General features: G+C 50.3%; 3 protein-coding genes across 14 annotated transcripts in view; 2 read left to right on the top strand and 1 right to left on the bottom strand.

The window, feature by feature from the left end:
- Positions 1-11,236, top strand: part of Tbc1d14 (TBC1 domain family member 14) — a 98,043-nt gene extending 86,807 nt beyond the window's left edge. For all 12 annotated transcript variants that reach the window (XM_042285896.2, XM_076545705.1, XM_076545708.1 and 9 more), the window contains 2 exons: positions 7,172-7,430; positions 8,725-11,236. In XM_042285896.2, coding sequence (XP_042141830.2) covers positions 7,172-7,430; positions 8,725-8,790 — 325 coding nt within the window. In that variant the 3' untranslated portion in view covers positions 8,791-11,236. The remainder of the gene's footprint in view (positions 1-7,171; positions 7,431-8,724) is intronic.
- A 3,055-nt stretch (positions 11,237-14,291) lies between these two features.
- Cfap184 (cilia and flagella associated protein 184) lies at positions 14,292-18,146 on the bottom strand. Its single transcript, XM_006985592.4, has one exon. It carries the CDS (start codon positions 17,898-17,900, stop codon positions 16,173-16,175), a length of 1,728 nt encoding a protein of 575 aa, XP_006985654.1. The 5' UTR covers positions 17,901-18,146; the 3' UTR covers positions 14,292-16,172.
- A 245-nt stretch (positions 18,147-18,391) lies between these two features.
- Positions 18,392-27,434, top strand: Tada2b (transcriptional adaptor 2B). Its single transcript, XM_006985591.4, has 2 exons — positions 18,392-18,769; positions 26,342-27,434. The coding sequence occupies exons 1-2, from the start codon at positions 18,500-18,502 to the stop codon at positions 27,332-27,334; spliced, it is 1,263 nt and encodes a 420-aa protein (XP_006985653.1). The 5' UTR covers positions 18,392-18,499; the 3' UTR covers positions 27,335-27,434.
- Positions 27,435-27,447: the final 13 nt, after the last annotated feature.

The following is a 27,447-nucleotide window of genomic DNA, read 5'->3' on the forward strand; positions in this document are numbered from 1 at the left end:
CATTGGGAATACTCAGCTGTCCTGTCTGCTTCTGCTACATATAAATGTTTGGGATATCCTGTTTAACAGATGATTTTTGTCCTCCCCATGAACATTTGAGTGCACAGATGGCTCCTTGCCACCCTAAGTTTTGTATCTATATTTGACTGTCAGCCCTGAACCCTTAGATTTCCCTTACTTAGAGCCCAAAACAAGAGGTCATTGGGAGGCAGACCCTCCCCACAGCCAGAAGCCTAGACATTTACCTGGTCTTATTGAAGCCTTCCACAGGAATCTTAGGTTCTAGCCTGGGTTCTATTCAAATCAATTTTTCACCTTGCATTATAAAATGCTACATGTTATGTGGTAATCCAGTAGGACATTAACTTGTGTATACTGGTTCAGAGGCTCCATGAAGCAGAACCACCATGACAGTTTGGAGAGTGTTCTGTTGATGATGGTCTATTCTCACTGACTTGGAGTCTGATGATGGCTGGCTGTTTCCTGAAAGCCATGGCCTGAAGGGCATCTTTGTTTGTTCCTGTCCCAGCCTGCAGGGCTATGAGTCCAGGGTATTCTCAAGGAAAGGAAGCTCAATAGAGTTTTGCTTCTGAGTCCTCTGTGCCATGATGTGGTTGATGCCCAAGGCCTTCTGAGTACTGTGCTTCCCTGAGGGCCTGCAGGGTGGCTTGTTCCTGATAGGTTGCTGTTGCTTTCTGGAGTAAGGGCCAAGTAGGATGCCTGCTGTGTGTGCAGTCCCATTACAGGGCTAGGCACACAGGAAGGCTTGAAGTGCTATGCTAAAGTTGAACTGCATTCAGAGAGTGCCTTCTGCTGATTATCATTACTCTGTTTATTAACAGTCTGCAGTAAGCCTGGTTCTTGGTGGGTGCTGATGGTCAGGGGAAGCCCCAGTTACTAGAGGCTGCACGTGAAAATACTCATTGGTTTGTCCCTGAAGTTTTCTCACCCAGGGTCACCCTCTAGGGTGTGTGCTGTTTAGTGTGACTCCAGAGCCTTGCTCCGTTTGGGTCCTACCACCTCCTCAAGCCACATCCACACTCAGAATTATTGGGCCTGCCTTGACTCATGTCCATGTGCCCTGCACAGTGCACAGAGTGGGTGAGAAGTGTCCAGCCCCAGGGTCATGTGCCTGTTTAAGCTACTACCTCCTGTTCTGTGTGGCTCCATGGGTGCTCAGAGATGGCTGCATAGGGTGAGCAGGCACCTGGCTGCTCTGCTGTCTGCCCGCCTTCAGCACCACCTGTACTCTCAAAGTGTCTATTTTATTTTGTTTTGTTTTGGGGGTTTTGTTTGTTTGTTTTTTCGAGACAGGGTTTCTCTGTGTAGTTTTGATGCCTGTCCTGGATCTTGCTCTGTAGACCAGGCTGGCCTTGAACTCACAGAGATCACCTGGCTCTGCCTTCTGAGTGCTGGGATTAAAGGTGTGCGCCACCACTGCCTGACCAGTATCTATTTTTTGTAGTTCCTCTCAGAGCCTCATAGTTCACTTCTATATCCTCAAGGCCTGGCCTCATCCTTGGCTCAAGTCCTGGTTGGGACAAGGACATTTCTGTTTCCAAGGGTCCCTTTAGGTGCCAGTGGCCTAAAACCACTTGTCTACTTGTTCTACTGTACAAGCTCCTCCCCTTCTAGCCCTGCAGGATGGAGCTTAACGGAGGAAGCTGGCTAGGGCCCTTGTTTAGCTGTGGGCTGTCTGCCTCTCTGCTGTGGACTTGAAGATCAGAGAACTGGCCTGTCAGCTGTCCTCATTTCCTATGGAGTTTCAAGTGTTCTGACTATCAAGGAACTAGATACTATAAGGAGAACTGATGAGAGGTAGCTTAACTTCCCAAAAGATTTCTCCCTTGTATCCAATGGCAGAGTTATTTGGGGTTGGGAGTAAGTTTTGAAACAATCTTGAGCTAGTCAAAAGACCTAGCAGAGTGTTCCATATATGGTGATGCCTTGAGATGAAGAGCTGTCACTCTGTGGCGTTTCTCCTTGTGGGGCAGGTTCCAGGAAGTGACTGTCAGTGATTCAGGTTCCCATTGCATTCTGTACTGAGTTTATCCATAGGTCTTACCTTCTAGGTTATGGATCCTGCCCCAGGACACCTTGAGGGTAGGTACCACATTGTAGTTAGGGTTTGAGACAGAGAGAGAGAGGGAGAGAAAACCCTCCGTCACCCTCTGGAAGCGTGCTGGCTAACTGGGGCCTAGAGTATGGTAGAAGGAAGCTACAGAAGCTCTGGCATACAGCTTGTTTGAGTACAGGGCTTACTGTCACCTCCTAGGTGCTGAACCAGAGAGGATACTGCTGACTCAGGGTAGGGCTACAGGCAGCAGAAAGTGCTTTTCTGACTACTCTTAGGACCAGGAGTGCTTCTGGACTCAGGACTGAATTTAAACTGAAATTTAGGTGGCCACCTTGACTTTGCTTGCATGCAAGTCTACACTGGGAGCTGGCTGCCTCAGGCCCATGGGTTCCTTAACTCACACCCCTGTTCTACCTGTTCCTGACCTTCTTAGAAACATGGGGAACCTGAGTAGGAGAGCAGCGGAGGGTGCTCCTGAACCAGTGGTGGGTGAAAGGCTCATTTCTAGGAACCAGTCAGGTTGAGGAAGTTGGACACAGCTAGAAGTTGGTGCCATGGCCTGTAGGTCCAAGTCTTGAGCCATAGGTTCTCTATGGGCAAGACAGTTCGCTGACATTTCCCCCACCCTAAGCTGTGATCAGGTTTCTACCATGCCCTTGTTTTCAGCATCGTCATCTGCAAAGTGGAGGTGAGACTACCTCCTCTTGGGATTGTGCTAGGGAAGCATGCCCCATGGAAGGCAAGAGTGCCCCTGGGTCACTGTTTGCAGCCTGGGGCCGCTCGCATGTAGCCCAGGATTTCTCTGTAAGGAGGGCTGAATCCTGGGCGGGGTGGGGTGGTGGTGGTGGGGGTGGGGTGTCTGTCCTGGAGCTTCAGTTCTTTTCATATCTAACCCAGTGCAAACGCAGAAAAGTGACTGGGCTGGGCGTGGCTAGATTAAAAGTATTTCTGCGAGTAGTGAAGGCTCAGCAGTAGCGATTATCTGGAGGCTCACAGCTCTGGAACTGCTGTCTTGAAGGTCCATGGCACTGGTGCCGCAGCACAGAAATGCATTGCTTTGCAATAGTTGGACTCAGCCCTGAAAGTGCCTTGCTTAATATTTTGTTTAGTATTTGCAGGGGCCTGAGAGAGGGAACAAAGAAACATTTCTTCTCAAATTCTGTCTCCCCACCGCGGTAGGAACACCACAATGGCCTGGGTAGGCCAAGGGGTTTCATGGCCCACCCGACTCCTGGACATAGTCACTGACCAGGAGCAAGATGGAGCCTTTAGTCATAGAGAAGATGTGAATTTGCACTCTAAGATAAGAAGGTTATGTGGATACTTCAACCCTCCTATTCCGTCCAGGTCTGCAGGGCCAGAGCCAACCTGGCATCATCTCCTGGCCTGTGACTGAGCCAAGTGGCTCACCGGCCCATGGAGGTGCTGCCCAGTTCCTTTTCTATGACTTTTGAGTCTAAGTATGGTTTGAAATCTAGTTAAGCATTTGTAGCTTCCTGGTAATAAGGGGGAGAGAAAAAAGTAGGGGCACCACCTCCAAGCATCTGAGCTGGGAGAAGGGAACATGAAGGGGCTGCTGGGAACTGAAGATCTGAGTCCTAGAGGCACTTGCGGCCAAGAGCAGAGGACAGGAGGAAGTTAATCACAGCCACACACTTTTAGAGGATACCCATGCTTTGATAGCTAAAGGTGGCCCCTGACCTGAGCAGAGGGCCTTTTAGAAGCATGTTACTGAGATGCCTACTGGAGTCTACAAGGCCCTAGAGATGTGAAGGTATGAAAGGCACAGAGAAATAACTCAGTATTAATAATGACAGAGCCCCTCCTTGCCAGCACTGTACTGTCTCTGAGAGAACTGTGGCTGCTCTAGATGACAGAAAGGAAAGGGATGCATGAGGTATAATGTGAACATTGACAGGAAATACTTGGTTATGACCGTGTGAACACAAGGAGGAGCGGGCGTTCTAGAAGCCAGGGGAAAGGTCTCAGAAGAAGCTGGGCATCCCTGCTTATACCTTGATCTCATGAAGATACTGAATTGTGGGGAAATCGGTGTTCATTTTTAAGCCCAAACAAAACAAAACAAAACACCTCCAAACAAAACAACAAACCAACAGGAAGACTCATCTATCCTGAGGGTCAGAAACAGCCTCCCAAGAAAGTCACCAGGGCTGAGACTTGGATGAGGAGGCATCTGCTACGAAACAAAGATTTTCTTTAAAAGGCACATAAATATAAAGGTAATATAATATTCTAAGCCACAATCATTTGTACTCCCTTATAGGACAAAGAACAGTTGTTAACAGTGAGGTCAGGTAGACTCTTGTATGTGCAGTGCAGGCTGGGGAGCAGTTTGATAGCCTTCACCTTCTGATCCTGGTTGTCTTTTCTTGTCTTGGTGCTTTCTACACAGACTATTCACTCAGCTGTGTTGCTGGTACAGAACCCCCTTTGAACCGACAGTCAAATACATGTATCACCTGAATGTCCAACTTTCAGCACATAACATGTCTCAAACTCAGAGTATAAGATGACAGTTTCATCCTTTGAGTGGCTCAGCCAGTGACCTGATGTCTTGGGTTTCTCTTTTGCTTCCCCACAACTGTCCAGCTCATACCTGACTTGGGCCAGCTCCCCTGCTCCCTCTCTGCTCCATGACAGCAGCTGTCTGGGTCATCTGCCCAGCCTGCCTTCCCCCCAGGAGCTGTCAGCCTGCTGCTCCCTCGGACTCTCCGAGTTCTCTAGGATAAGGCCCAGAGCCTGTAGAACAGTCTAGCAGGCCTTGCTCATTCTGTGCCCTGGTTCTTCCCGGACAGCCTTTTTTCCAGTATTTGGTTTGCTTCATTAACTGGCATGATTCAGCGTCATGCTGCCCTCAGATATGTAGTTGTCATGAGCTCTGCTGCAGGTGTGAGGAGCATCCTGCGCTCCTCTCCTGCTGCCTGCTTCCTCTTTAGGGTGGATGGAACTGCCTCTCCTCAGCAGTGTGTTCTGCCCTGATGGCCTGATGTAGAAGAGCATTGGCATGCATTCACCCTTCTGTGTGTGCATAGTGTGTACCCTCCTGACAACCCCTTTCTACCCTTACACCCCATCTGTGTTGTTTGTCCCTTCTGCGCTGGAGCCGTCTGTTCAGCGCTGTGCACCTTTATCGCCAGCGAGTAGCAAGTAGCGTACTGCAGGCTTCGAAAAAGTGTTGATGACACAGGACTCTGAGACTTGACCCAGGAGGATGCAGGTTTGAGGCCATCCTGGTCTACTGTTCCCTTTTTAAAGATGCCCAGTGGGCTCAGTGGTTAAGAGCACACACTGCTCTTCCAGAGGATCCAAGTTTGGTTCGCAGTACCCACATCAGGTGGTTCACTACCACTTGAAACTCCAGCTCCAAGGGGACTTGATGCCGCTGGCTTCCACAGGTACCTTATACTTATGTGCACATACTTACACATATACACATAATCTAAAATATTAAAAATAAATCTTGGGAGAAGAAAAAAAGGTGCCTGACCTGAGCTATTTAGAATCAGAAGGGATTGGTACATAGCCATCCTCAGGGAGACTCCACCTTGCTATTCCACTGCTGTGCTGTCTCATACCTGCCTAAAGGAGTTGATGGAGATCTACTTGCAAATCTGAATTCAGTAGTTTTATGCTCCATGAGTAAAATAAAAGAATCAAGTTTACATCATGGATTTGGGGTTAAAAAAAATGTGGAGAAATCCTTTTTTGTTGTTCTGGTTGGCCCCATCAGTCTTTAAGGAGATGGGAGACATGGTTCTCATGTGTGGCCTAGTGTTTGTGTGTGGGAGGTGCAGGTTAGGTTTCTACATTCTCATTTTTAGTTATTTTTATACAGAGTGCTGCTTTATAACCCAGGCTGGCCTGAACTTGCCATTCTCCTGCCTCAGCCTCCCAAGGGCTGGGGTTACTCATGTGCACCACCATGCCCAGACTTCTCACTTTATAATACCAACCAGAGCATGTGCTCTGGACCCATTTGTTGACATAGGCCCAATCCAGGTTAGAAGTGCTTGACCCCGGGGCACAGGTGTTATTCCAGCATAGTTGTTGGGTAGTTTGGATTGTGATTATCATTTGTATGTGAGTGCATACACATGTTTGAGCCAGAGGTCAGCTCTAGGGGTCATCCCTCAGAAGCCATTCAACCTGTTTTTAAGGACAGGGTTTCTTATTATCCTGGCATTATCAAGTAGGCTGGCCAGGCTGGCCAGGCTGCTCAGTGAGCCCCAAGGATCTGCCTGTCTTTGCCACCCAAGCCCTGAGATTACAAGTGCATGCCACTGCACCTGGTTGCTATGTGTCACTCAGGTCCTCACTTTACCACTGAGTTAAGAGAATACTTTTCATTTGATGGTTTGCATTATTAAAGTATAAGGTCAGTTTTTAGTAATCTACAGTCAGATTCATTGAGAAAGCCATGCCTATATCCCACCACTCAGAGGTTGTAATAGGAGAATCATGAATTCCAAGCCAGCATAGTCTGCTGCTGTGTAACTAGATTCTGTCTCAAAAACCAAACAAGGACAACAGAAAAACTTACACCTTGCTGCATTGCTGACTCCCTACAAGAATGACGAGTAGTACTCTCTCTTCTGTTCTTCTTCCCTAGCTGACTCCATGCTCTGAGCTATATAGCCTGTCTTACTAGACCTAGTACATATCACCTGTCTCAGGAAGCACATCGAAGGTGATTGATAGACATCTGCTCCAAGCAGGAGTTATCCAATATCCAGAAGCTGTGTGGTGCTTGATAATACATTTGATGCTGACAGTGCTGTTTTGTGTAAAATGTCAATTGGCCCAGAGTGAATGCAGGCCAGTATCGTCCATCCACCCTGTGTAAAAGTCAGGGACTCGCCGGGCGGTGGTGGCGCACGCCTTTAATCCCAGCACTCGGGAGGCAGAGCCAGGCGGATCTCTGTGAGTTCGAGGCCAGCCTGGTCTACAAAGCAAGTTCCAGGAAAGGCACAAAGCTACACAGAGAAACCCTGTCTCAAAAAAAAAAAGTCAGGGACTCAGGGTGTTGTGCATACCTTATGCCATTCCAAACCTAAAAGCTCCATCTCTCCCCAGGATCTTCACCTTGTACAGTAAGTCCCTGCCCTTGGACTTGGCCTGCCGCATCTGGGATGTATTCTGTCGAGACGGGGAGGAATTTCTCTTCCGAACAGCTCTGGGCATCCTGAAGCTATTCGAAGATATCCTGACGAGGATGGACTTCATCCACAGTGCCCAGTTTCTGACCAGGCTGCCTGAGGACCTGCCAGCAGATGAGGTGTTTGCAGCCATCTCCACAGTCCAGATGCAGAGCCGGAACAAGAAATGGGCACAGGTAAGCGAGTATGTAGCAGAGCTGTGAGACTGGAGCAGTGTGCTGCTCAGTGAGCCTTTTTAGAAGAGGGCAGGCTGTCTTTGAAAATGGTGCTCAGGCTGAAGGCACGTGGCTTGGCTCCTGTCTGGGTTTCTGACAGCTAGAGGTGTGTGTGTAGGAAAACGGTTCCCATTCTGTAGTGTCAGCACTTCTGGGTCACCTCTGTAGGACTCCACCAGAAAGCTCCCCTCTTCCCTGTGTATGTGACTACATGAGAGAGGGCAGCGCATGTGCCATAATGAGAGAGTGTAGGTCAGCAGACAGCTCATGGGAATTGGTTCTCTCCTTCCACTATGTGAGTTCCGGCATTACACGCAGGGCTTCAGGCTTGGTGGCAAGTGCTTTTACCCACTGAGCTGTCTCAGCAGTCCGAGGCACTTCTTAAGGGGATGAAAATGCTTTAACGTTGACTCTTGCTGAGGTTTGCACATATTTTTGAAGATCTGGAAAACCATTGACTGCCATGCTTTATATGGGTGAACTGCCTGTGAATTACACAGTTCAGCAAAGCAATTAAAAAGGTGTACTCAGTTCACATGAGAGCAGAACTGACTGCTGTCATCAGGGATCCAGGGGCAGAGGAGAGCCTTTCTTTGATTAGTAAACAGAGAACAGTGTGAATAGAAACATGGGACCCTGGCTCTAAAGTTACTGAGAATTTCAAGATGGTGGCAACAGAGCCTGAAGCTAAGGAGAGTCCCTCTGAAAGCTGGGTGGGGGCCTGTGTGAAAGTTTTTGGAATCTTGCAGCCTATTGCTTATAGTGGCTTTTGAATCCAGATGGAAAGGTGGGGTTGAAGATGATGGCAGTCTTGGCATGCAGTGGGCTTAGGAGTGTAGCCTTTGGTTGTCACTGAGACTGTAGGCAGCAGTGCAGTGGGATGTCCCTTAAAGTGTCAGCCAAGAGCTGGGAGAGCAAAGGAGGGAGCAGTCACTTCAAGACTGTGTCATCCTCAGCTCCGGGGCGGGGGTGGGGGGCGGGGGGGGGGTCAAGACTGTGCCACACCTCTGTCTGGCCAGCATCCTGGTGAAAGGGACCAGCTATATGAACAACATGGGGGAGGGGGCTTGTTAGTGCCCTGGGAGGGAAGCCTGGGCCTCAGTGTTGTGTCCAGGGGCTAGCCAGCCCAGAGAACGGGCATGTAGGGGGTGGGGTGGGAGTGTTAGATGGCTGCTGTTTTTTTACTGTTCCTATAAGATTCTCAGGTCAGTGTGGCCTGTGGGTCTAACCATAGCTGTCTTCTCTGTGATTCTAGGTGCTGTCTGCGCTGCAGAAAGACAGCCGGGAAATGGAAAAAGGAAGCCCATCCCTCAGACACTGAGGCTCGGGTAACTCCCACTTGCCACTGAAGCAGAGCTCCGAATGGCACCTGTGTGCTTTCAGACCGAAGCCTGGGAAGAACAGGGGCTCTTTCCATGTTGGATTTCGGATGCTGGAGTTGGCCTTAAAACAAAATAGCTCTTAAAGAATTACATCCAGGCTTAGCCTTAAGCAGCTCAGTGGACCTATGCACTGGAATTGGTCATGGCTAGCCACTGCATTTTCCACATGGGTTCAAGAAAGGGCAGGCTGTCTCCTTGCTCCTTTATTCCAGCAGCAGTTAATTAAATTGTGATGCAATTATGCCAACTACTGGAAGGTACATTACAATCTTTCTTAGCCAAGATGCATGAGAAATATTATTAGGAGACCTCAGAGATGTTATTGGCTCATATGCTGGATAAGAAAGGAGTTACTTATTTAGTTACTGAGATAATCTTTCCAGAGATGAAGTGTGTTTTTAATCTCCCTACTAAGGACAGCGTAAGGAAGATGGACCCTGTAGGATAGTTGCTGGTGAATGCTCATAGGCTCCTGAAAATTCACCTGACCTTTGTGTTGACATTTGACCCTGTTGCCTTGACACCTGATGGCAGGAAGGCTGAGAGTTCACATTAGGATCCCACTCTCCAAAGCAGCACTCATTGCATCTTGGCTGCAACTGTGGTTGGAGCAGGGGAGCCACATGCTGAGAAGGGGTAGAGACCGTCCCTGTAAAGAAAGGGGTAGGAAGGGACTGTAAAATTTGCTCCTCGCTTACCTGCTTGTTTCTGGGAGGCTGGGCATGGCAGCCTCTGAAAACACCATTGTGTGGGAGATGGTTTCCTTGCTTTAGCCGAATGTCTTTTTTTGCCTTTGTCACCTGAGTAGCTGGACCCCTTCTAAGTGCCAGTGATTCTTTCCTGTCCCCATCTGGCTTTAGAAGATGAACTTTAAACACTGCTGTGTGGACCGAAGAGTAAGGCAGTCTTCCGGATTCTCAGTGTCATCAACCTTGCCCCATTCCAGCTGCGCTCTCTCAGCTTACTGGGGAGGTGGTGGTTGTTGCAGCTTATCCTTGACTTGAGAACTTTGTATAAGTAATTTGATTATCCAAATTCACAGAGATGAATAGTTTTTGCATAGAATAATACAAAGGACATCCAGTATCTGTGGAAACTGATTACCTCCTGATAATCCACTGGCATCCTTGTTCCTGGGGGTACAGGTAGGCCAGGGTTGAGAACCTATTTTCCAGCAAATGCCTGTGTGGTCTGTAGTCTACAGCCCTCTGCAACCATACCTGCTACCCCCAGAAATCATCCTCTCCATCGTTCTAGTTTCTGACAGCCATTGGGGAGCCCTTGACTGACTACAGCATGTGGCAGGGAGACTTGGGTCAGCCTTATGACAGTGTGTTTGCATGGGTTCCCTTCATCTGCTCTGTTTGTGATCGTCCAATGCATCAGCAGGCTATCATGCCATTCACCCATGCCACCACTTTTCTTTTTTCCTGGAGTCTCATCTGTAGTCTCATGGCTTCTCCAGGGAGGCTACGGAGCACCCTCCATATAGCTCTCTGCCTTAGTGTGTAAGGCTGATGTCTGACCTCTTGGAGGAGGATGTCTTCACCAGCCATCCAGTGGCCTCCAGATCCAGCCATTCTTGACATCAGATCTGAATGTAGCCCAGGCCCAGCTGGCCTGTAAGAAGTGGACTACCCAGCCCTGTCTGCTGTTGTTCCTTGCAGATGTACCTAGTTTTATTCCATGACATGGGCATCTGTTCTCTCAAGATGTATATATTTTCTTACTGTACATAAAGACATTCCTTAAGTCATACAGAAAGTGTTGTGACAAGGGGACTTGGGCACCTTGTTGTGAATGCCATTGTGGAATTCTCTGTGTGTTCACAACCCAGCTCTTAACTTTTCTTGTTTGACATAAATCTGTGGGCATGCATGAAGTTCTCAAACAAGACTCCATGCCAGCCAAGCACTGACTGCATCTCTAGTCCAAACAGGGTTTTTATAGCCTGTTTGTGTGAGCCTGATGTGCCCTCCTTAGAGGCTCTACAGTTCCAAGTTCCTCTACTTTGAGGACATCTCTCATACTCCTTACTGTTTTGGCAAACTGGAAACAGACCCTGCCGAAGTCTGCACCTCCCACCCCACTTTCAGTCCCCAAACTTGAGGGTGCTGGGCAGCTCTCACTCTGGAGGGAGCTTGCAGGAGAGGCTTCCTGTCACCTTGGGAGCAGTGCTCACTTCAAAGGTACTTCTAACTGCTCAGTTTGTGACTATTTTTAAACAGTTTGCCAATAGGAAACTCCTGATAACACTTGCTACATATCATGTTTTAATTGCTTGTACAGTTAACCTTTAATTTTATTTAGTAAAATGTATCAAACTAGGACTTTTTGAATTGTAAATACGTGGTTTTATTAAAATAAAGTCATGTAAAATTGTTACTTATGTTTACTGTGTACTTTGGTTTAAAGCTGACATTCTTGCTTTGAAGTGTAGCAGAATTTTAATTCAGGGCTTGTGAGACACAAAGCAGGGCAGTTACTCTCCTCAGGGGATTCCGGAGTTCAGCATGTTCTCTCCAAGTTGCTGGGGATCCCAGCCATGCTGCACTCCCTGAATTCCGCTGCCTCGACCTCCCCACCCTAAGTCTGTGTTCCCATGAGAGCGGACAACCATATTTATTTACTCTGTGCTGGCTGCTGAGCCAGAGCTCTTTGCCCTCTGGAGCTTTCCCAGAGCCTGTAAACCTGGGGGCACAGGGGGTGAGCTCCTTCCTGTGAGCCACTTAGGAAAGTGGTTAATGTTGAACGTGAACCTAATTAGTCTTATGGATAAAAACCAGGAATCAGATATCTAGGTAATAACCAGATCAGAGATCAGAGAAGCAGAGGAGCAGCCACCAGTGACTTCTTACCTCTCTGGATCCTCAGACCTAAAGGAGCCATGATCCTGTCTCTGTCCTCCTGCCTTTTCACTTCCTGTCTCTGCCTTCTGAGTGCTGGGATTAAAGGTGTGAGCCACCACTGCCCAGCTTCTATGATTAACTAGTGGCTAGCTCCGCCCTCTGATCTCCAGGCAAGCTTTATTTGTCAGAACACAAACAAAATATCGCACAACAGTATGTGGTAGGGTCCACAAGCTACTTGGAACCAGACAGGGCAAATGCTTGTATATGCCACTCTCCTTTCAGTCCCTCACTGCTGTCACCTCCAAGTCTCCCAAGACTCTTGGGAGATGGACCAATGTGCTACAGCCTCCAGGAGGGACAGACAGGGGGCCTGCCTTCCCCTCTAAACCAGTGGCTTCATTCTCTGAGTTACTGTTCTTTGCAGGCAGTGAGGTGAGGCGATAAACTCTAGAGTTGCTGAGGGCTGGCTGACTCCTCCAGCCATACCAGGCTCTGGACCAAGTGTTCTACATGGATTATTAACCTCCGCAGCAGCCCCATGTAAGAGACTCGTTGTTCCCATTCCAAGAACATGATATAAAATGCTTGCTCAGGCTCCTTCAGCAGATTGGTAGCAGAGCTGGCATCTATACCACCCCTAAGAGAAGTGCTGACTCCTGAATGCCTTCTGGAGAGATCATGCTTGCTTTGGACCTTTGGAGCCCAAACACAGGGCTGGTTGTGGCCTAGATTTCTCATTCCTTCCAATACTTCCAGTGTGCATTGCTGGATGCCTTCAGGTTGGGGCCAGCAGTTCAGAAACCCTGCCTGTCATGAACATGTCTGAAGAGGGGTGGAACCGCTATTCTACACTAGAATCCAGCAGCAGGAGGAAGCGACATTACTGAACCTTGAGCAGAGCTTTTAGGTGGACAAGGGCAAGGTTCTGGCCAGCAGAGGGCAGCCTTAGATCCTAAGACCAGTTTTGTTTTGTTTTTTCTTCAAGACAGGGTTTCTCTGTGTAGCTTTGGGGCCTGTCCTGGAACTCGTTCTGTAGCCCAGGCTGGCCTCAAACTCACAGAGATCCACCCGCCTCTGCCCCTCCCCCCCCAACCCCAGTGCTGGGATTAAAGGCGTGCGCCACCACTGCCGGGCCTAAGACCAGTTCTTAGGTGGGACCTCATCCATACCCGGAAGTGCTTAGACTGGAATGGAAATGAATGGATATGCTTTGTGTGGGACTAAAGATGCTATGAAATATTTGATGTACAGGCATGCTGAGTACATGGGACATGGCCATGACATAGTGTCTATGCATCTCTTCTGTCAGTACTGCCAGCAACCCCCCATTGCCCGCTCATTCTGGAATGATGTGCTACTCTGGTCCCCTTCAGTCAGCCAGCAAAGCTCCCTTTCCTCCTTTCCCCAGGGTTCCTATCCCTTGCAGGGAGTTTTGTTTGGAGTGAGGGAGCCACCTTCTCTCCAAAGAGCTTCTTGTCCTTGTTCTAGAGTTCCAGTAGATACTACTACTAACCAGAACTAAGCCCAGGTTGCAGATAGTTTGGCTAGATGGCAAGAGCAGGACCCTAGAGTTGAATCTCACAGTCAGTGACCAGCCATTGCCATTAGAAGCTTCGTGATCCTGGAGAATTCACTGAAATTCCCTCAACCTTTTTTCTCCCCTTGTAACTAAAGGTTGAGGGCCTAGCTCCTTTCCAGGCTTATGAAATATTGATAAATAAGAGACTGAACTTGCCCTTAACCCGTGAACATTCTCCAGGCATCTAGATTTGTACCTTTAGCATCTTGTGTGAGAGAGAGGGTGGGGAGGAGAAAGAGGGAGAGAAAGACATGGTCTCACTTTGTAGCTCGTGATGCTGATATTACAGGCATGTACCAAGCCTTGCTTAAACTGGTATGTGGCTGTACATTTTCCAATCCAGTCCTGGGGAACCAACTCAAGGCCTTGCTCATGCTAGACTAACACTCTATCCCTGAACTACATCTCCACGACTTTTATTAGATTCTGCTTGAATATTTGTATATAATGTATATACTATAAATATTATATTAATATATAGCTATAAATACATATGTAAGATGAGGATATGGAAAAGCACAAAGAGAAAATTCCTCCTAATTTTATCACCCAAAGGAAGGCACTTTTGTTTTTTCAAATGCTTCTCCATTTCATGAATCAGTACAATGAGGGTTAGACAGGTTCCATTCAGGTCAGCAGGATCACAGTTTAGGCCTTCCCATATCCTTTTGGTATACTTGTGTTCCTCCTTGACAGTATTTGGATGAAATGTTAGAGTTGAGACTGGATGTGGCAGCACACACCTGTAATATTAGTTTTGGGGAGGATCACAAATGAGGCCAGTTGGCATATACAGTGAGACCCTGTCTAAATTTTTTTTAAAAAAATTAGGGAGTGAGCTGAGGCGGTGGTTGTGCATGCCTTTAATTCCAGCACTTGGGAGGCAGAGGCAGAGGCAGAGGCAGACAGGTCTCTGAGTATTAGGTAAGCCTGGTCTACAGAGCTAGTTCCAAAACAGCCGGGGCTACACAGGGAAACCCTGTCTTGAAAAACCAAACCAAACCAAAAATAATTAGTGCAATTTTATTAAAATATGCACGTATTTTGTCATTGATTATTTAAGTAAAAATGAGGATATTTTCAGAGAGAGATGGACTAGTCACTGCACATGTGCTCCAAGCTGCGTTCCTTTCATGGCATCTGTCACTTGCTCTCTGGAACCTTCTGAGGTTAAATACATGAGCAGCATGGCTGGAAGGCATTGACTGTGATACTTTAGGGACAGGTGGCTCAGACGAGTGTCAACGCCCTGAATCATCATCTGTGGATGCACTTGCACAAACCTATTTCTACTTATATAATTTAAGACTCTTAACTGTAACAAGTCACCAAAATGGGGTTTCCTTTTCTAATACCTTAGGCTGTCTCTGAGTAGGTGGCTGAGTTACAGACCCTCCTTTGCTATTGAAGGGGACACTTCTCATGCATATCGACTTAAAATATCAAGCAGGATGTGTTCAGTGCCTACATTTTTTTTTTTACAGGCTCTGAATTACTTTGATGAAATTTCATGATCAAGCACTCATCCTGAATTTAATTAGAACCACACAGGGAGATAATAAAAAATGAAGGGTGTCTTGTAATTAGTTGTAATCCCTCCAGCATGGGGTGGTGTGATTGAGAGCCCACTGGTAACTTCCTACATAATTGTTAGTTAGGACACCTTAGCAACTCGGCATGCTGACCTTAGTGCCCTGCATGACCACTGCTTGCCTTGTTCAAGGTTCAGGAGGGAGTATTCAGATGGTTAGCTGATAGGTAGAAATCTGCTGATGGACTCAAAACACAGAAGGACACCATTACAATGAAGAACCGTCTTGTCACTTCTAGTGCCTCTGCCAGTTTCACTTGGGAGCCTCCCCAGCTGCAGGACCCTGGGTCCCTCTGCTGTTGGAGCCACAAAGCCGACATTTCCAGTTTCAGTAAGTTACTACTTCTCTGTAGCCTTGATGGACAGAGTAGAGGGAAAACCAAAATTGTAGCAACCAAGGGGGAAAGGAAGAAATCAGTTTTTGAACTATCCTCAGTAATGCATTCGAATGGTCTCATGCAAAGTATGTTCAAGCCATGGATGTCAGAAAAGGGGTTTTGACTTTGATTTCAAAGCCAATATACTTTAGCAAACAAAATTGTGTCATGTCATGGAAGCAGGGTTGTGTAGTGCCAACAGCCAGATTGCTGATGCAGGTTATGGCTCAGGAGGTAAGAGTGCTTGTTTGAAAGCATGAGGATCTGAACTCAAATCCCCAGCACCCACATAAAAAAGCCAGACTTGGCGTTGCATACCTGTAACCCCAGTGTTGGGGCACAGAGACAAGCAGATCCCAGGATCATCATACTAGCTGGGCACTCTAACCGAAACTGCATGCTCCCGGTTGAGGAAGAGACCCTGTCTCAAAAAATCAAGGTGAAGAGCAAGAGATGCTGGTACGTTCCTCTGGCCTCCACATGCCAACACACACCCACAAACAGAGATGGAGGGGATTTGTGAGCTAATTGAGACAGTGACTCAAGGCTATACAGTTTAACTAGCACAAAGATGACTGAGTGATTAGAACAATGCACAGGGATATTCTGTACCTTGGCCACTGGTTGAACCTTTAAACCATCCTTACATATAGACAAGAAACAGTTCTAACAGTCCTCTAGACTATGAGACTGCTTGGCTAGAAAGGCTTTCATCATTGGTCAGTTTAATCACCCCACTCTCTCTCTCTCTCTAGAAATATTTTACTTAACCTTATGTAGAATTACTGCTAACCAGATGTGTTTAGCAGGAATTTGGAAGCTGGAAATGACAAAAATAAAGTTGCATCCCAAGTCACATAGAATGACAAGGGAGGGCAGACTAGAGTTTTGGAGGTTTTGCCAACTGTCCTGTCAAGGACTGTCAAGAGGGGAGGAAAGTTTTGGCTTCTCTGATCTTTTGCTTCACCCCTTTGCAGGACAAGGTCAGCCCTGCGTGAATGCGCTTCAGGGATTCCAGCCGCTTGTTGAGATACTCTGTCCTCTCCACCTTTTCCTCAAAGTCTCGGAGCAGTGATTCCTTACCCAGAAGCCCAGATTTCTGATTCAGCCTGATGTTGTCAGTTCGCAGGCTGTCTCGGGCTTGCTTCGTCTTTGTCAATAGGTCTCTTCCTAGGGCCACCTGGGCCTCGATTTCCAAAAGTTGTGCCTTTTTGCATGCGTTCTCCATGTCTATGAAAGACAGCTTTTCCTTCACATGGGTTATAATCTGCACGTTGCTGGTCACCTTAGTGCGCAGTTTTAAAAGTTCCTCGTTTCGTTCCTCGACTTTCTCGTTGAAGGTCTGGTTCTCAATTTTGAGCTGTTCAAAGTCAATGAGGAGCAGCCCCTCAGCCAAGTCCTCCTGGGCCTTCATCCTGGTTTCGAAGTGTACCAGGCTCTGCTTCAGCTGCACGTTCTCGAGACGCACTGCGCTCATCTCCTTCTCCTTTTTATCCTCCAGCGCCTGGATTTGTTCCACCTCTCTCAGAGCCGCCTGGCGCCCACCGCGCATGCGGCAGCTGCCCATGACCTGCATCACTACCTGCTTCTTGAGGGCCTGGAAGCGCCGCCACTCTTTCTCCACCCTGGCCTGCTTCTCCTGGCACTGCTGCTTCATCTCACGCACCTCCTCGCGGTACCACTCTAGGTCGTCCGCTTCTTGTTTCTTCAGTTCCTCCAGCATGGCCAGATAGCGCAAGTATGCTTGCTCTTTCTCGGGGGAGTCTGGTCCCGCGCCCTTGTCCGCGGGTTCAGCTGGTTCCATGCCCTTCTTGCGTAGCGCCTCGAAGATCTTCTGCTGTAGGTACACATTGTAGCGCTGGTACCGGCTCCGCTCCACCAGCAAGGCGTGGTACTGGTCCACTAGCTCACCCCGCAGCTGCTGCTCTTGCAGCTTCCGAAAATCCGCAGACCACTCAAAGTCTTCGTAGTCCTCATCCTCATCCTCATCCTCCTCATCTCCAGGTTGAAGATGCTCTTCTTTGCTTTTCTTGCGTCGTTCTCGACCTATCCCCTCGATATCCTGGCTACCTCGCTTCTGCTCTAACTCCTTTGCTCGCTCTCTCTCAGCCCGTGGGGCTGGAGCAGCCGCCTCCTCGACGATCGTGGTCAGTGGCAGCTGGGGGCGGAACCGTGACTCCTTGCTCTTCACCCTCTTCACCTTATCCTGCTTCTCCGGCTGGTCCGGTTCCTCGTCCTCGTCCTCGTCCTCATCCTCGTCCTCGTCTTCATCGTCGTCTTCGTCCTCGTCCTGCTCCTTGGACTCCTGCTTGGTCTCAGACTCTGGCAGACTCTCTGGCTCTCGGGACACGGCCTCACTCGCGGCCTCTACTGCCTCGCCCGCAGCCTCGGCGGCCTCTAGACTTTCCGGGACCTCGGCATGCGCGTAATCGCTCCCCTCTGAAGCCTCTGCTTTGGGTTCGTCCGCAACCGGCTGGGTCTCTGGTCCAGGCTCTGACTCCGTTTCCGATGCCGGCTCCGGCTCCAACTCTGGCTCCGCAGGGTCGGCCGGGATCTGAGGATCGAAGGTGACCTTGGTCTCGGAAGACTTCTTGGTCAGGCCTTCCTCGGCTTTTCCTTCGCCTTCGGTGTCCCCGTCGTGGCTGTCCATGCTCGACCTGCTGTCTCGGGTCTGAGGACCGCTGCAGCTTGCTGTTAGGTTTCCCGGGGCAACCAGGGCGCGCGCGGTGGGCCCCGCGATTGGTCGCCTGCCTTCCCTATCTCGCCGCCTCCCAGCAATATTAAGCCAATGAAGGACCACGAACAGGTGAAGGCAGGCGCTGATTGGACGCTGGCTCTCGAGAGGCGTGGCGCACAAGACCGGCTTCCTGTCTGCGCCTCGCCGGCTGTCAGGCTTGGGGCGGGACCGTGCAGCTGCGCGAGCCCATGAGGCGGAGGGAGGCGGTGGCGCGCAGGCGCAGAGAGGAGGCTTGGCCGCCCGCGAGGGGGCGCGCGCGGGGCGCCTGCGCGATGCGGCGGGGAGACAGCGGCGGCGGCGGCGGCGGCGGCCGGGCCGGGCCGGAGGGCGCCTGCGTGCTGAGGCGGGACGCGGCCCGCCTGGCGGGCTCCGGCGGCGCCTGGGCGGGGGCGGCCGTGGCAGCGGCCGGCAGCAGCGCGGACGCGGCGGGCGCGGTAGGCCCGGCAGGCGGCGGGGTGCTGACGGCCGGGGGCGCGGCGGCTGCGGGCCGGGCGGCGGGCGAGCGGGGGAAGATGGCGGAGCTGGGCAAGAAGTACTGCGTGTACTGCCTGGCCGAGGTGAGCCCGCTGCGCTTCCGCTGCACCGAGTGCCAGGACATCGAGCTGTGCCCCGAGTGCTTCTCGGCTGGCGCGGAGATCGGCCACCACCGCCGCTACCACGGCTACCAGCTGGTGGACGGCGGACGATTCACTCTCTGGGGGCCTGAGGCGGAGGGCGGCTGGACCAGCCGCGAGGAGCAGCTGCTGTTGGACGCCATCGAGCAGTTCGGCTTCGGCAACTGGGTGAGCGGCAGGCCCTAGCTACAAGGAGGGCATGGCTGGCTGGCTCGGTGCACGCTGCGGAGGGCCGCAGGTGGCGGGGCGGGATTGCCCGGAGAATGTTGGGTGCCCGCGGCTACACAGCTGGTAGAGCAGGGCCTTGACCCGTGACCCCGACACGGAGCTGTCTGCCCTTCACACTCGTCCTCATAAGGTGTGCATTGAACGCGGGCGGAGGGCAGGCCCTGTGCCTTGCCAAGCTTCGCTCCGAGCCAGATGGCAGCAAGCTAGACCCCATGGTCCCTGCTGAGTTCCCTGGTAGGGTTGGGTTCTCCTGGGCACAGTGATGAGGAAGGGCAGAAGCCTGCGCTGCCCATCCCGCATGCACTTAGTTCGTATTCAGGGCTTCGTGTGCCTTCTGAGGATGTCAGCATGTGCCCTGTGCTAGGGTTCTCTGTGGGGTAGCAGTGTCTTGTTTAATTCTTGCTCTCCACAGCACCCAGGGCATGGTGTGATGGGTGGTCAGGAAAGAATGAACAAAGACGTCTTCGTGAGGAGGCATGGAGTCAGGGGTCTGCTCTCTAGCTGTCAGGTGTCTGTAGCAGAGGCTTGCTGGTGGCAAGAGCATTGGTGTGCCAGCCAGATAGTGTGCTGGGCTCCTGGTTGTTCTCTAGGGAACTCTAAGGAGCTCTCCTTCTATTCCTCACCTATGTTAGGGAAGAGCTATCTGTGTTGTCACCATTACCACCAGGCACATATAACATCTTCAGGCTTTCAGAGAAGCAGGGAGCTAAACATGACCCTGTCCTGTCCAGACTCTTCCCCAGTGTGGTAGGGTCCTGCTTCTCTGAGCTTCCCTACTCTAGCCATACTGCTCTCCTATTCCAGGTCAGCATACAGTGAGTGACCTTCTGGACCCACTTCCCCCACCTAGGAAAGATTCTGCTCTACAGATGCTTTCCCGATGGCCAACACCATGATTCCTGCTCTCCAAAAAACGTCTGGTTGCTTTGTCTATAAGTGGTGTTTGTTGCTGTGTATTGAGCATTTGCTTTGTACAGATCAGGCAGCATGAAGCACCCTGAAGAAGAGCCTCAGAGCTGAAAACATTGCATTCATTTGCTCGGTTCCTGGAGCTTGTCTCTTACCTGATGACATCCATCCCTCTTTACCTGATTGCCCATGGTAACCCAGCCTCAGTTTGTCCTCAGCCAACTTGAAGCCCTTCATTCACATCCCTTTGGTCAGCTGTCATTCTATTTAAAAAAAAAAAATGTGCAGAATGTAGCTGCTAATTCTGGCCCCAACCATGCTGGTGTTTACCTCCTGCTGTGATCACTTCTCATGGTTTACCTGCTTTCTCCTTCCGTTCTATAGCAACTTCTCACCCACCAACAATAGGGCTTTTAAAACATAAGCTGCATCTCTTTGGCCCTTAGCAACTTCCAGTTCTCCTTCAATTACACTACAGTGCCTCCAAGGCCTGACAACATTTATGGTTCCCTGTGTCTCATGCTTACTCCCTTGATAATTTTCCTTTCTTCTGCCTGAAGTACTTTCTCCCTAGTCAAGACTGTGACTGATCTTTGTCCTTACATTCAGAGAGACTTTCCTTCCTTACATCATTCCTCCAGCACTTATCTCCAGAGTAGCCACTAAAAAGAGTGAGAGTATTAGTTCCTGGGGAGCCCAGCACTGAGCTTGTTTTATCTCTTGAAAACTTGGACTGTACTCGGGGGAAGCCTGTGGAAGAGGAGGCAGAAAGAGTGTAAGAACCAGAGGGGATGAAGGATGCTAGGAGAGCAAGGCCCTCTGAATCAAGTAAGCACAGCTCATATGAACTCAGGGACTGAAGCAACATGCACCGGGCCAACATGGGTCTGCGCCAGGTCCTTTGCATAGATATTATAGCTTCAGTTTAAAATGTGTACGGGACTCCTGAGTCTATGAAGGAGTGGGTCACTGATTCTTGTGACTTCTCTTGGAGCTCTTTTTCTTCATTGGTTTACCTTGTCCAACTTCGATGCGATGGTTTTCGTTCTATCTTACTATATTTTATTTTGTTAAGGAAATCTTGGGCTGTAGAGTCTGCTAGTGTTTGTGCCCCATTTGTGCAGCATAGAGAAGCACACGGCCCCCAGGAACTCAGGCATTTAAAATGTGGATGAATGACAGGCTGGGTGGGGAAGGCCTCTTCTGAAGCAGCGCTCTCAGGCTCTACGGCCAGAGGAGCTTGGGATGCGGGTTCTCATGAGGCCCAGGCTCTGCTTTGGAAGAAGTAAATCCCAAGGGAAGAGTCTTGGGCCTTGGCTGCCTGTGTGGAGTTGATGGACTGCTACCTGCTGAAGCAGCAGGAGTCTTAGGGCCAGTCTGAGAGGTGCACCCACTGATCCTCACACAGGGAGAGAGGAGGCCCTGTGACCCCTCCCTCCACCTGTGCTCTCTTAGGCCAGTTGCTTTACTCCTCTGAGCCTTGTTCTTCTTCACCAGAGGCACCACAGCTTGGAGATGTGCTGCTTTTCTGAGCTTGTATGCTGTTACACAGACGCATGTCCCAGTCTGGACCTGTGGAGAGCCTGTGCCAGCTCTGTGCTGTGCCTTTATGTACCCGAGTCATGTGACTTGAGCAAGCAACACTGGGGGGCAGGGTATAAGTTTATGTTCTTAGCCTGCAGTTGAAGACAGCAACTGTGAGGATCCAAGCTGCTTGCCAAGACTTCTATAGCTTTGTCCATGACAGCCAGGTGTGATCATAGTCTGGGCCTCCACTCCAGCACTAAGAGCATTATGTGGTTGGAGACCAGACGCTTACTGGCGCAGCTGGTGGTGTGGTACTACCAGGCTTTACATGGGGTCTAGTTGGGATCTGTACTACAGAGAAGTCACAGAAGGGAGAAGACCGTAGTAGGGAGGTTGACTGAGGAAGGAGGTGGCCCTCAGCAACACACACAGGTCAGGCCTGCTGGGGTGCTCAGAGCCTCCAGACAGCTGCGCTGTGGTGGACTCTGCTGGGTGAATGATGTAGGACCTCTGGAGCATGTGAACACAAACATGTAGACATGCAGAGGTTCAGGATGATCAGAGCCTTTGCGGGGCAAGCGGTCAGTTTTGTCACTTGGCTCTAAAGACATTAAACTGTCACAGAGGAGGCAGTTTAAGAGGACCAGCTCCTCTCCGGGGCATCCAGCAGAGGGAAATGGGGTTCAGGCCAGCTTATGTGGTTTTGAATGTAGTAAGAGGAACCTAGGGGCAGGCAGAGTAGCCTGGGTGGCACATCTTCCCTCTTTAGATGACAGTTGGCATCCACAGGCAAACCATGTCCAGTGTGCGGATTGCTGCATCGTGCAGTCATTCCTGTATCCACTGGCATGTGCTCAACAATCTGCTGTGTGCTAGCCCCTGTGGGGAGGCACCGCTGGGACAGCTGGGACCTCGCAGTGTGGAGGAGTAGAACGCCGCGTCCAGTGGTGAGAAGGACAAGGAAAGGCTGCGTAGGTATGAAGGTAGCATGGAGGAAGCGGGTATTTTGTGTTCTAGGAGTTGGTTGTATTTGTGAGCTAGGCAGAAGCTGGCTTGCCCCAAGCGGAAGGCTGAAGATGAGGACTCCTCCTGTGGGGTGGTCAATGAATGCATGAGAGCTTACATATAGTCATGATGGGAAAAACCTTAAGCCCCAGCCAGTGTGTGTTTGGGTATTAAAAGCTGATTCCCACTCCTTTGTGCCAAGTGCCAGACAGGGCTGTGATGGTGTTAAGGTTGATGTCCATTCCCTGGTGCCAGGCCTCAAGGCAGGCATGTTGCTTTGTTCCCTCACTCTTACAATTGCCCCAAACTCTGAGGCAAATGTCCCGCACTTACTGATGAAAAGCAAGTGTACTGAAGGACGAATCCAGGTAGACTCGGTGCCCTGGTCTTTGTGGTTCATGTCTCATTGGGACACTGACAGCATAGCACAGATCTGCTGGTGCCAGGTACCAGCCAGACACTGACTTGTCATCTGTAGGGTCTCAGGGACCATCCGCCTTTTCACCAGGTGCCGTAGTTAGGGTTTCTACTGCTGTGAAGAGACAGCATGACCATGGCAACTCTTATAAAGGAAAACATTTCATTGGGGTGGCTTACATTTTCAGAGGTTTAATTCATTATCGTCATGGCAGGAATGGCGGCATGCAGGCAGACATGATTCTAGCTACATCTTGATCAGAAGGCAATAGCAAATGGACTGAACCACTGGGTGTGGCTTGAGCATAGATGAGCCCTCAAAGCCCACCTCCACAGTGACACTTCCTCTAACAAAACAAGGTGTGGAGTAGGCCACACCCACTCCAACAAGGCCACGCCTCTTACTAGTGCTTCTCCCTTTGGGGGCCATATTCTTTCAAACCACCACACCGGGGCAGAAGGCTTGTGGGGGTTAATAGGAGTGTGTCATCAGCCTGTGCGTCTGACAGGAGGGTTAGTAGAGATGATAAGGACAGACTGGAGGAGGAAAGATCCTGGGTAGGGTCATGTAGAGCACTGGCTCCCAAATGTTAGCTGGATCAGAACAGCCAGGGGAGAGGAGGGTGGGAGCAGTGTCCAAGGAAATGAGGTCTGGGGCTTGCCTAACACCCCACAAGAGGAGTGTCAGTCGGCCACCGTCTCAGGGACCAGCTGCTCCCTATGCGGCAGGAAGAAAAGTCATGTCTAGATGTCCCTTTGCATAACTGGCTGAGCTAGCCTGCCAGCCTAGGGAGCTGGTGGTGGCCGTGCCTCCCTTTTCCTGGCCACACTGTCCTGCTGCCCCTCTCAAGATTCTGGGAGGGTCTGATCTGAGGGTGCAGAGCCATGCTGGAGTAGCAGGTGCAGCAGTGTCTTAGCTGTGAGAGCTCATGGCGGACTTGAGAGGCTTTGTCTAGCATTTACCACCTGGGGGTGAGGAGAATGAGGCAGAATTGCCTAGAGGCACTTCTCAGGATAGTGTGATCTCTGCTTTGGACCTGCCCTTCCCCTGGGGGGCTTCAGAATGCTTTCAGGTGGATTATGTTTCCTGTTTCTTCCTGGCAGCCCCTTGCCGTACCTCTGAGGAAAGGGGGTTGCCTTTGCCTTCTGCCTCTTTAGAAGCTCCTTCATTTGAAGGGGGTGTGGGGGGAGAGCCAGGGCCCCCTCTAGACACAGGGCACACATTCCTACTGCGAAGTCCAGCCCCTGGTCATGGCTAACCTCAGCCTGCTTTGTTCTTCACAGTCCAGCTGCTGGGAGAATAAAGACAACAATATAGTTAAGTGTCAGCTGGGTTGTGGCAGGGTTGTCTGCTAAAGAGGAAGGACAGGAAGGAAATTGGGAGGCCCGACATAGTCAAGGTTGCCTGCCCCAGCAAGGTGCTGGAAGCATCAGAAGCTGTGTGCATACTACCCTTCCGCCAGTCAGAGTCAGGACCTGCCATCCTGTGGAGCATCTTTGAGAGCTGGTTGAACCAGGAAGAAGCAGTGGCCTGTAGTACAGCCTTGCCCTGTGTGCTCACAGGAATTGTATGAGGCAGGCTCCTCAGCACATGCTGCACTGACAGTCATGAGAGGCCCCGGGGTGACAAGCACTTGGTGACAGGCAGTTGTCCTAGCCAGACTGCTGAATTTGAGCTGCCAGTGTCAGCTGGCCATGTGCCCTATGGTAGCTCACCCAAAGGTTTATTGACCTTGAATTGTGGGTAGTGAGAGCACTGCTCTCCTGGGTGCAGCTGTGAGGTTTCAGTGAGATGATGTATAGGTGCTCTTGCCTGTTACTTTTACTCCAACAAAATGCCTAAGAGAAGGACTCACAGACTGGGAAGCAGCAAGAGTGAAGGGAACAGGAGGTGGAGCCAGAAGGAAAGCTTTGGGAGAATGTGGGCTTGGAACACATGTACACCCGCACACCTGTGCGCACGCGCGCGCACACGCACACACACACACACACACACACACAGCTTCCAGTGAACCAGATCGTTCCGAGTAGCAGGACTGATGATGCTGATCACAGCCCTGGGTGCTGTGCTGGTGCCTCCTAATGTGCCTGACCCTTCCACTACTCTGTGAATGGGACCTCAGCTGAAGATTTCACATCTTTGGGCTCAGTGGTCAGCTAATTGAGCTGAATCAGTGACCTCAAGGTTCCGTAAGAGAGCAAAGAGGTGGGGAATGATTAAGGAACAGATCTGATTCTGCAGCACATGTACATGTATGCAAATCTTTGCAAGTGAGAGGCCTTGGAGGCCACTCCTGGGACTTTTCACCAAAGCCTGGAGGAACATCTCCAAGGAAATCAGACCCTGCCTGGCCTGAGTGTGGCTGTTTCTTTGCTAGACAGGATCAGAGGCTCTACGAGGACCAGCAGCTGCTGGGCACAGTCATACTTTGGCTTTTTAGAATGCTTCCAGAGAGAAACAAGTAGGGGTGAAGCTAGTAGTGACATTTAAGGTTGGAGTCATAGACTTCACCCCCAGAAGAGCAGAGTACCCCTTGCTATAATCTTTACTTTTCTCCTTAGGAGTCTTAGGTGAACCTGTATCTGTGTCTCAGAATTTCATTCTGCCTTGTTAGGGTTAACCTACAATGTCTCCTCAGGCCTGTGGGAAGGGTCCTAGCTCCATACTCCAGGTCTGTGTCCCAGAAAAGGTCCAGATAGAGGGCTGCGCAGCTGAGTTGGGCCTCTTTACCTTTCACAGCACCTAGCTTATCATCAGGACAGCCAGCAGCTCCAACTGACTGACAGCGGCACAGAGACTAGATTAGGTATGACCATATGGGGCCCAAAGCAACTTGCCCTTCACTGAACTGTGTATAACCTGCAGCTCAAAGAGGTGCTGCTGGTTCTGGGACTAGTGTTGAGAATAGCAGCCGGGAAATGAGTGTGCATTTTGAGCAATTACTTTCTGAAGTGGCTTTAGCGGTTGACTTTAAGGAAGAGGCCTCTTGGCAAAAGGAAAAGATTGAGGGAGCCATTTAGTTTCCTCTCTTGCAGGAGTGGAGAATGTTTTCAGCAGTGGCGGCGGCACTGCACTTAGTCTCTGCATGTCCATCATCCATAGCCACCTCAGAGAGGAACAGACTTGGGTTCCAGAAGCTAAGGCTGGGACAATGCTGAGAGTCCTGGTCCTCTTTGTCCTAGAGCTGCAGCAAGAAACAGTCCCCTTTGTTGTCATGCTGCGTGGACTTGCTTTGCCCTGTGCACAAGTTGGCAAGTCTGAATGAAAGTGTGTCCTCTAACAGCAGACCGTCTTCAAGTGCTCTTCAGGGTTTGCAGTGGGTAAAACGGACCGTAGCACATGGCTGAGTTTCTCTTTAAGAAGCCAGAGAGTGAAGAATGACTTTTAGTTCTCATCCCAGCTTGGTCACCTGTTCCCACATAGCCTCGAACAAGTCTGTGGCTCTAGAGCTTCCTCTTGGGCACATCTGTGGAAGTTCTTCAGTGCCAATCTGGTTGGGATGCATATCTGAACATATGTGGGGGATAGTGTGTGTGTGTGTGTGTGTGTGTGACAAATCACAACATTGATAGGAAGTAGCCCAAGTAAACTTGGTGAGAGTGTGAGAAGAACTTGAGTGAAGTGGTTTGATGGTCTAGCTTTTGTCATTATAGGAAGACATGGCTGCGCATGTTGGTGCTTCAAGGACTCCCCAGGAAGTGATGGAGCACTATGTCAGCATGTACATCCATGGGAACTTGGGCAAAGCCTGCATCCCTGACACCATCCCCAACCGGGTGACAGATCATACCTGCCCCAGCGGGGGCCCTCTCTCACCTAGCCTCACCACCCCTCTGCCCCCACTGGACATCTCGGTGGCTGAGCAGCAGCAGCTGGGCTACATGCCACTGCGTGATGACTATGAGATCGAGTATGACCAGGATGCTGAGACACTCATCAGTGGGCTCTCTGTGAACTATGATGATGATGATGTGGAGATCGAGCTCAAGCGTGCCCATGTAGACATGTATGTGCGGAAGCTGAAGGAGAGGCAGCGCCGGAAGAACATTGCCCGTGACTACAACCTGGTGCCAGCCTTCCTGGGCAAGGACAAGAAGGAGAAGGAGAAGACACTAAAACGAAAGATCACCAAGGAGGAGAAGGAGCTGCGGCTGAAACTGCGGCCTCTCTACCAGTTCATGTCCTGCAAAGAGTTCGACGACTTATTTGAAAACATGCACAAGGAGAAGATGCTTCGCGCCAAGATCAGAGAGCTGCAGAGGTACCGGCGCAACGGCATTACGAAGATGGAGGAGTCGGCCGAGTATGAGGCTGCCAGGCACAAACGGGAGAGGAGGAAGGAGAACAAGAACCTGGCCAGCTCCAAACGGGGCAAGGACGACGGCAAAGACGGCGAGTTTGCAGCCATAGAGAACCTTCCTGGGTTTGAGCTGCTGTCAGATCGGGAGAAGGTTCTCTGTAGCTCTTTGAACTTGAGTCCCGCACGCTATGTGACTGTGAAGACTATTATAATTAAAGATCACCTCCAGAAACGACAAGGGATCCCCTCTAAAAGTCGCCTTCCCAGTTATCTGGACAAGGTCCTAAAGAAAAGGATTTTAAATTTCCTCACAGAAAGTGGGTGGATATCCAGGGACGCTTCCTGAGGCCAGATGATGCTAAAGCAGCTTGTGAGCCAAATGACCTGGGGTCCCCCCAACATTGTTGCTCTTTTAAACTAATTGAATTCTTTTTTCAAGGCTTAAATTTTTTTCGTGAC

This window comes from Peromyscus maniculatus, chromosome 10, assembly GCF_049852395.1.
Source record: "Peromyscus maniculatus bairdii isolate BWxNUB_F1_BW_parent chromosome 10, HU_Pman_BW_mat_3.1, whole genome shotgun sequence".
Classification (NCBI taxonomy): domain Eukaryota; kingdom Metazoa; phylum Chordata; class Mammalia; order Rodentia; family Cricetidae; genus Peromyscus; species Peromyscus maniculatus.

Bases quoted from the DNA above. Each gene is read 5' to 3' on its own strand.
- Cfap184 (XM_006985592.4), bottom strand. From the start codon at position 17,900: ATGGACAGCCACGACGGGGACACCGAAGGCGAAGGAAAAGCCGAGGAA.
- Tada2b (XM_006985591.4), top strand. From the start codon at position 18,500: ATGGCGGAGCTGGGCAAGAAGTACTGCGTGTACTGCCTGGCCGAGGTG. The intron at 18,770-26,341 runs GTGAGCGGCAGG...TTGTCATTATAG, and splicing joins AGTTCGGCTTCGGCAACTGG to GAAGACATGGCTGCGCATGT.